Raw genomic sequence first — 9,860 nt, 5'->3', positions numbered from 1 at the left:
AAAGATAAAAAAACTTTCTTTTCTTTTCTCCTTTTTCTTCTTGTCCTTTTCTACACTCCAAACTTACCATTTTTTAATTACAATGGACCTGGGGTGCTATTACTACTACAAAAGCCAGGCTACTCAGAAGATTCATGAGAAATTGAGAATCTAGGTTTAAAACCATCTCCAGTAGGGAACTCATCCCAGTTTCTGTTTATGGCCCACCTGTCATAAAAAGTAACTCCACATCAGCTTTTGCGTCATAAACAGTAAATAGGAACTCAAAGCATCTCTCTCTTCTCCATTAGAAGGAACTAACTTTAGTCCCTGTTGTGGTCCCACTTAATTAATTAATTAAAATACTTATAATTAATATAATTAATTTTTTTTAATAATGTAATTTAAATATTTAAATTTAAAAATAATTCACTATTAAAAGATATTAATATTAAATAAATTCATATATAACAATAATACACAATAGATAATTCGGGGTTACACTAATTTGTAAAATTTCTTAATACAAAGAAAAAACATAATTAAACTCTATAGTTGACGACAAGCATTGTGAAATTGCCATATGTGTTCAATCAAGTCTTCCTTCAATTGTCTATGATGCTGCCTATTTCGAAGTTGGGCATTTCTTTGGAGAAATTGATGGTATGGTGCAAAATCTTCCTCTCCCAGCTGAGGTTGTGATAAGCCATTTTCAACATCATCATACTTTAAGCCTTGAGCAAAATTTCCTGCATAACTGTCTATTTCATCCTCAACAATCATATTATGCAATATAATACAAGCTCTCATTATGTTGGCAAGCTTTTTCTTTTCCCAAAAACGAGCTGTACCACGTATAATTGCAAAGCGTGCTTGCAACACTCCGAATGCTCGTTCCACATCTTTTCTTTGCCCTTCTTGGTATTGTGCAAATAACTTGCGTTTCTCACCTTGTGGCTTTGAGATTGATTTGACAAATGTGGCCCATTCAGGATAAATACCATCAGCTAAATAGTATCCCATTGTATAATTATTACCATTAATAGTATAATTTACCTCCGGAGCACGGTCATTTAGAATATCATCAAACACTGGAGAACGATCTAACACGTTGATATCATTATTTGAACCAAAAACTCCAAAGAACGCATGCCATATCCAAAGGTCTGAAGATGCTACAACCTCAAGTACTATGGTTGCAACCCCACGATAACCACTCATGTACATACCTTTCCACGCCTTTGGACAATTTTTCCATTGCCAATGCATGCAGTCAATGCTACCCAACATGCCAGGGAAGCCACGACCCTCCGCCATTTGTAGCAGGCGTTGTGCGTTATTTGGATTGGGTTTTCGCAAGTATTCATCCTGAAATACGGAAATGACACCTTCAACAAAATTTTCCAAGCATTCAATTGTAGTGCTCTCGCCTATGCGCACATAATCATCAACAGCATCAGCTGCTACGCCATATGCTAACATCCGTATCGCAGTGGTACATTTCTGAAGTGGCGACAAGCCTCTTCTTCCAGTTGCATCAACCCTCTGTTGGAAATACGGATAGACATTTGAGAGAGCGTGTACTACCCGAAGGAACACATTTCTTCTCATTCGAAATCTCCGTCGGAAAATGTCAGCATGATACACCGGTTCATATGCAAAATAATCTTGGAAAAGGCGATCATGTCCTGCTTCTCGATCTCTGTTGATCCATCTACGAGTAAGTGGGATAGGGCTTCTATCGATATCTTCTTCTTCTGAATCTTCGAGTAAATACTCATCGATCCAGTTATCTATGAGTGTGTTATCTTGCCGTCTTCTTTTGCCATACAAAGCCTCATTGAACATATCATCAAAATTTCTAGCCATATGGAGAAATGTAATTTTTAGTTCTCTGTCGAGGTGAGAAACAAGAGTTGAAGTGGAGTTGTGGAGTCATTGATAGTTGATATTTATAAGTGTGTCTGCAATAAGTACCTTAACGGCTAGTTTTGTAACGGTTAGTTTTGCAACGGCTACTTTTGCAACGGCTACTTTTGCAACGGCTAATTTTCCTTAACGGCTACTTAACGGCTAGTTTTGCAACAGCTACTTAACGGCTACTTTTGTAACGGTCACTTTCATGAACAATAACGACACAATAATATTGACTAATTTAAAAACTTACATCAGAAATAAATAAAACAAACTACATCACATAGCAGTAATACGCAATAAATAAATAAGAACATACTACATAACTCTACGAATACAAGGAACTATTAAGTAAACCACTTGGCCATTATTTTCTCACATGCAATCTCATGAAGAGCTCGTCGTTTCTCACTCATTGTAGACGTGTCAGCATTAAGTATTTGCATATCCATTTCCCTTTCTTTTGCTTTTATCTCCATTTCTTTAATATACCTCTGAGTTTGTAATTCTTATTCTTTCATTGCCGCTTGAATTTGTATCTCCTTCTCTTTGATTGCCATCATCTTTGCTCTATGTTCCTTCTCCTCTTCTCTTTCTTTTTCCCTTTCCATTAGTTCCTTTTCTCTAACATTCTTATATCTTCCATGAGAGATAATTTTTTGACAACCGATGATTTTCTTTCGCTAAAATCTTCAGACATCTGTGCTTTTCTCTTACCTCTTCGCTTGCTCTTCTTTGATCCTTGTGGGCGAACGGGAGAGTCCACACCGGGTTCGTCAGCCAACGGTGTTTCTGGGTTTGATGAGGATGAGTATGCTCCAGTTGCACTAACCTTGGTTCTCTTTGAGCCGCCACTCTGTGTAGGTAGTTGGCTTCTCCATTTTTGCTCCAACCGAAGCATGTTCCAATGCCTCTCAAAAGTGAATTTCTGACCATAATTTGTGGAATAAAGTTTATAAGCCAACTCCTTTATATCATCAGCGTTCGAACCACTCCTTATGTTTCGACTAGCTTGATCGTAGCAACCAGCAAATTGTGCCACAGCCTTGTTGATCTTATACCATCGTTTCTTACATGCAACTACCCCCCTTATCATGTCGGAGCAAAATTCTACACAGTAGCTATGAATTCGACTCCAAAATGTTTCTCCCTTTTGATCGGTACCAACTATAGGGTCAATTGAAACATTTAACCATGCACTGATCAGCATCTCATCCTCTTTCCAATGCCAGTGTTGAATACTATCTTGCCTCCGATCTTCAATATCATCATCATTGAGGTCGATAGCATCTAATCCATGAGGGTTGGCAAAATCTGAATATTACGAATTTGGACTAGATTGTATAGGAGTCTAAGAGGATGGATTAGAAGAGCCACCAACACCAGATGAGTTATGTCTTGATGCACTAAATTGAGTTGGAAACGGCAAGGAAGTTGGAGTAATATTTCCGATAGAGGGGTTAAATATGGATGAAAATGGTAAATGGGGTGTTTGTGAATTTTGATTTTGCGGTTGAAATATAGGAAATTGATTATTATAAGGAGTTTGAAAATTGAAATTAGAGAGATTTTGTGGATTTGGATTTTGAAATGTATTTGGTAGTATGAAGTTTTGATTTGGAACTTGAGAGTTTGAGGTTTGAGATTGTTGGGTATTTGGAATTTGAGGAAAGTTTTGTAAGTAATTGAAGAAAGAGTTGAGTTGGTTTGGATCCATTTTTTCGAACAAAAAATAATAGTAGCAGAACTTTGATTTTGTAAACTTAGAAGAAGATGAAGAAGAGTAGTAGAGAGTGTGAGAATACAAATGTATCTAAGTGGTATATATAGAGTAACAAAATATTAATTTATTAATTTAATAACAGTAACATAGTAACAACTACTTTCTAACGACTATTTTTACAACGGCTAAATTAATATAATAATATAAATATAAATAATATTTAATATTAATTATGATATAAATAATTAATATAAATTATTAATTAAATAAATATTTAATTATTTAATTTATTTAATTATTATAATTATTATTAAATTAATTATTTAATTAATTATTATTTAAATAATTAATATAATTATTTAATATAATTAATTATTATTTAATTATTTAATATAATTATTTAATTATTTAACATTTTTATAATTATTTATTTTTTAAATAACTTGCCATTTGGCAAGTTATCATTGGATGTATGGAGTCCCCATTCAGAGGGACTCCCCTTCTTGGCCCCGTGAAGGAATTGCATTCCTTTTCACTCCAACGCTTCAAAGTTCTTATGTGTCAGAGAAAGGACTCCACTTTTATACCATTGGAGTTGCTCTAAGTGTTGGACCACTATTTTGATGAGAAGGACTAAACTTTTGAATCCAATGAAGAAGCCCTTTCTTATGATCCTGGTACAAAGGGTTTTGCACCAGAGTCAAGGTTCCGTCCAATGCAAGTGATGATTCGAATTGTTCTAACACCTCAACAACCTGCCAGAACTCAGGCCTCTTGTCTGGATGCACGGACCAACATTGCTCGATTAAAGCGTCCATTGCAGGTGGGCAATCGGAAGAAATAACAGGCCTTGAATTCTGAATAAATACAAACATCACAGAAGTATTAGAATTACTTGGGCAAATCCTATAGTTTGAAATGTCATAATAACAAAGTCTACGAACAAGAAGGCCGATCATCCTCAAATTTAACAAGCTCCATTCATGGTAATCATATAAGCTAGAATGAAAAAGCCATTTATGTAAATTCATAATGCAAGTTATTTCATTTTCTAACTAGTGGACTTTCCCTGCCAACTTTGCCAAGTATAGATGAATATAATTTTTACCACTCCACCACTATTTTAAAAGTCATGCAGTCAAAGAGGTACCTCACCTAGGAATTTTGCTATAAAATATAGTGTGCTTTCAGGACATCAATGGAATGTAAACATAGACTAAAAAAGTGTAAACAATCGTTTTAAAGACTAGAAGAAGCTTAGAAAAATTAAGAAAATGTTTTAACCAATGAATCATATGTATTTAGCTAATGTTTGTAGCAACCAAATATATGTAACAAACAGCAAATCATCGGAAAAAAATGAACAACCATACAAATCTGTCCTGCTCTAAGCATAATTAAGCATGATATTACACAGTAAATCTTCAAAAAAAAAAGGAGAAATAATAATTTCTAGCAACGATCTCCCTTTAACATTCATTTTCATGTACTAAGTGATTATTCAGCAAGACAATAACAAATTCAAGGTTCAATTACTAATCAATTCAACTCACATTTCCAGCAACAAAAACATTTAGCAAAGTAATTATTTGAGCAAAACAACAACAAATTCAAGCTTCATTGATGATAATCAGTACAAAATTTGATGATTTTAAGCAACAAAGAAATTAGCTCAACAAATTATTCAAGGTTCGGTGGTGATAAATAGTAACAAATTCACGACAATGATGATTTTCAGCAAAAATAAAAACTAGTTCAGTGATATTTTTAGCAACAAATTTCAGCAACAAATTAAAATCAAAGTGCAGTGATGAATAGGGCAACAAAACTGGAAAAAAAAAAAAGAACAAAGGAATTTATTGGAAATCACCACATCGAGGACCAGCTTCTGGTTGGGCGAAGGAATCTGAGGGCAGGGAGGAAGCTGACGGCGAGATTCAAAGTAACAAGACGACAACGACGTCCAACCTCGGGACCGGCTACTTCGGCCGCTGGCAACGAGGAGCGCGAGAAGGCACACGACTAAGTGCGAGACGGTGAGGATAAATGGAGCGATGACGACGACTAGTCCCGGGACTAGCTGCTTCTGCCGCCGGCGACAACGAGCTCAGGAAAGGCGTGCGAGCGAGACTGAGTGCGAGATGGTGACAAATGGCGACATGGAGAGCGACGAGAACCTTGAGTGCGAGACCAGAGACGAGAGAGGGAGAAAGCTTGAGATTGCGAGAGCTGATGAGCAGGGAGGTGAGAGAGCTCGAAGTTCAGTGGGAAAGGGAGACGAAGGGGACGCTAAGGTAGCGTTTGTTTTGAGATACTGGGACAGAGACTGGGAGACTGAGACGCAGTATCATGTTTGTTGGCTCAGAGACTGGTACTAAAATTTCTGTCTCTGTCCTTAAAATTTCAGTATTTCAGTACCTCCAAAAAGTAGGGACACAAGGGACTGAAATTTTTAGAGATGGAGACTTAAATTTTAATAACATTTTATACCTAATATACCCTCATTTCAATTAATTAATTCCAATTTTATCTTTTTTGCAAATTAAATTAGAGTTTTATTCTTGTTTCAATTTCTGTCTCTCACTTTGCACTAAACAGAATACTAAAATTTATTTCGGTCTCTGTCTCTTAGTCTCTGTCTCTCGGTCTCAGTCTTTTAGTCTCTGTCTCTCTACCAAACGCTATCTAAGGGCTAGGGCTCTTTTGGGACAGATTCAGCTATTGGTGAGACATGGAGATTCGGCTTGGCTTGCTTGGGTTTGGCTAGAACAAAAGTCTAAAAATTTTTTGTAGGAACTTAATTATAATTTTAAATTTTTATGAATTTAAATATCTATAAAATAAAAAATTAGGAATATATTTATTATTTTGATAAAAGAAATTTAAATATAATTCAATTTTGATTATGTAAATCGATCGGATAGGATAATTATAATAAATCGATTTTTTTTTGTTTATTAAAAATAATTTATTGACTAATTTAATAATTCGTCCAATAATAACATAACATACATACGTTTTTGAAAAAAAGATATTTTTAATGTCTTTATTGAAGTAGCCTATTCCATTTTACATGCAACTAAAATGTTAAAATACTATACTACTATCGTATCGATTTTCTTTGAAAACCAATAAAATATATTATCTTTTAAGAACAGAACAATTTCGTATTATTGTTATTAAATTGCATGCCAAATCCTACGGTTAATTGAATTCATAGTAAAATTGAAGAAATTACTAGACGATGATAGAAAATCAATACAAATAATAATGTCACTAAAATTATTACAAAGGAGATGGTGGGAACATGGTCATGCAAATCAGAGGTTGGCCACTCTCTAACTACCTGGCTAACGTAATCCACCTTCAATTTGTCTTCCTAAAATATTACATTAAAAGTCAACAAGCACAAGAAATTATATATATAAGATTTTGTAGTCTAGAGATAACTTAGGATATATTTTAAACGCTTATATGCCTTTGTAATAATATCGGTAGCTGCCGATAATCACTTTATACAAAATGAACAATTTTGAATGTTCCTTCATATTGTTCCCTCTCTATATAAGCACGTCTCTCTAAGTATTTCCTTTATCTCCATACCCAAGTCTAAGTTGCTAGAACAAGAACACAGGATGGAAAGTGTTATGACAAAAAAAGTGAAGCTTCTTGTGGCATTAATGGCCCTTCAATTTTGTTTTACAGGATACGACATTGTCTCTAGACTTGCACTTAATATTGGTGTCAGTAAAGTTGTTTACCCTGTTTATCGAAATATAATTGCCCTTCTTTTGTTGAGTCTACTTGCTTATTTCTTAGAGAAGTAAGTTTCATGATTAAACATGCATATTTTATAGTTTCCTATAGTGTCTGTCACTTTTTATGTTGGCAAAATTTTAACATGAAACAATGAACAGGAACGAAAGACCACCCCTTGCTTTTTCTTTGCTGTTTCAGTTCTTCCTATTAGCATTGCTAGGGTAAGCAATAAAAAAAAAAAAAAAAAAAAAAAAAACCTGCAATTTTCGAGTTATTTGTTTCCGTTTTATTCTTCTAACATTATTTTCATTGGCTGTGATAGCATCACTGCAAACCAAGGGTTTTACTTGTTGGGATTATATTATGCTTCTCCAACTTTAGCTTCTGCAATGCAGAACTCAGTTCCTGCAATCACTTTTGTCATGGCCTCAGCTCTAGGGTATTTCATTTCACATCTTCTGAGTTTGAACATTTTTGTCATCTGATCTATTCACAAGTTTTTTATAGACTTGAGGAAGTCAACATTGCAAGAATAGACGGATTGGCAAAAATTCTAGGAACCATTGCAAGTGTTGGAGGTGCAACTGTGATCACTCTATACAAAGGTCCTCCTCTTCTCCACCTGCAGACACCTCAGATGCAAGAAGATAGCTACATACATCAGTCATCAATCAAAGTTCAGAACTGGACATGGAGTTGCGTATACTTTACTTGGACATTGTTTGTCTTGGGCTGCTCGGATGGTTTTTCAGGTGTCTTCGTCATAATCATTATTGATCATGAGTTGCATGCATGAAACTGCAAATTAGTGAACGCCTGGCTTCATTCTTAATAAGGTTGCACTGACTCTATTTGCTTAATTGTTTTCTATGTTAACCAAAGTGGCTAAACCCTTTTTTCAGGCTCCTGTGGTGAAGAAGTATCCAGCAAAACTATCACTCACTTCCTTTACATTCTTCTTTGGATTAGTTCAGTTCTTGATTATAGAAGCCTTTTTAGAAACTCATATGGAACGTTGGAAGATAATATCAACAGAAGAGCTTCTTACCATCCTATATGCTGTAATACTCTTCACTTCATCAATGAAATATAGTTCGGATGTTGATAATCTTAATTGAAAATGTCACGGGAATGTGATTCATTCTTATCTAACCTCAAATCATGCAACTTGGTGTAAGTCAACTGAATTCATTTATGTGTTGATGATTCCAGGGAATTGTATCGTCTGAGGTTGTCATATCTCTGCAAACATGGTGTATTCAAAAGGGTGGCCCTGTATGTGTTGCTGTCTTTCAGCCATTGCAAACCTTTTTAGTTGCTATAATGGCAGCCCTCATTCTTGGTGATCAGTTATACTCTGGAGGGTATGTACTATGTAGAACAATTTATTAACCCTGAATATAAGATTTCTTCAATCAGTTTTTAAAATGGCATAATTCCGTAATTTGAACCCCCCCCCCCCCCCTCCCCCTCTTCTTTTTCTCTCTTTTTTACAGGATTGTCGGCGCAATAAGCCTTGCTCAACGATGAGGAAGAGAATAAACATGCTGATGCAGCACCTAAAGGCATACGTTGACATCTCGATCCATTGACATTGACAAATACATGCAATCATGCATACCATGGCATCCAGTTTCTGGTGTAGTATCGGCACAACACAACCACTGAAATAGTCCAGCTCTTTGCAGCATTGCAACTTGTGCAAGATTCAGTTATTTTTCATTAATGTATCTTTATGCTTATTTTCACCTAGTAAATCATATCGTACTAGATATTTCGAGTCAAGGACTCGAGGCATAAGGCCTGGCTGACGTTAGTTTAAGCGAAAGATAAAACTGTCCGTTAGAATCCATGTGCTTTTGCTTTACCCATTGACATGTACATCTGAATTTAATTATGAAAGGTCACAGTCATTATGAATATTTAAAAATAAATTATCATTTAGGAAACATTTCAAGTGCACCGGGAGTATTAGTGCACCAATTTTAACCGTTGATCTGAATTATAAAAAAAATATATAATATATATTAATTGAAATCAAAAGTTAAAACAACTGGTGCACCAGTACTCCCTGATGCACTTAAAATATTTCCTATCATTTATATCTATAAAAGTTTAAAAACTGACAAATTTATCAAAAAAAAAAACGAAAATAACTTTATCAGAATAGCCTCCATAAAAGATAAATTTTTACAGACAAATATATCCAAATCCTAAAAAAGTATTTAAAATTTCTAATCTATCCTCTAAATTTAATCTAATTTTAATTTATAATTTTACTCCTCATCTTCTCTCCCCCAATTCCAAACTCTAGGTTCCTATCACAGCTCTCATCCATTACTACCACCATCACCGTCGCTATCAATGTCACCACCACCTCTACTGCCATTATACTCAACCCCATCTTCGTTCGTTATCGTTGTCTTCAATCTCATGCACCTCAACAACGTCTTCATCATCGCCCCCTCATCTTCATCTATCTCTT

General features: G+C 35.1%; 1 protein-coding gene and 1 pseudogene across 1 annotated transcript; one reads left to right on the top strand and one right to left on the bottom strand.

Annotated features, from left to right (window-relative positions):
* Window positions 1-528: 528 nt before the first annotated feature.
* On the bottom strand, window positions 529-1,848 carry LOC130973952 (uncharacterized). The gene has a single exon (XM_057898648.1). It carries the CDS (start codon window positions 1,846-1,848, stop codon window positions 529-531), a length of 1,320 nt encoding a protein of 439 aa, XP_057754631.1.
* Window positions 1,849-7,251: 5,403 nt separating this feature from the next.
* LOC130973951 (WAT1-related protein At3g18200-like) lies at window positions 7,252-8,905 on the top strand (annotated as a pseudogene).
* Window positions 8,906-9,860: the final 955 nt, after the last annotated feature.

The sequence above is a fragment of the Arachis stenosperma genome, chromosome 4 (assembly GCF_014773155.1).
Source record: "Arachis stenosperma cultivar V10309 chromosome 4, arast.V10309.gnm1.PFL2, whole genome shotgun sequence".
Taxonomy (NCBI): domain Eukaryota; kingdom Viridiplantae; phylum Streptophyta; class Magnoliopsida; order Fabales; family Fabaceae; genus Arachis; species Arachis stenosperma.
The sequence above is the reverse complement of the archived record's forward strand: the minus strand, read 5'-3'. Positions and strand labels throughout refer to the sequence as shown.

Excerpts from the sequence above, each read along its gene's own strand:
- LOC130973952 (XM_057898648.1), bottom strand. The coding sequence starts at position 1,848 with ATGGCTAGAAATTTTGATGATATGTTCAATGAGGCTTTGTATGGCAAA.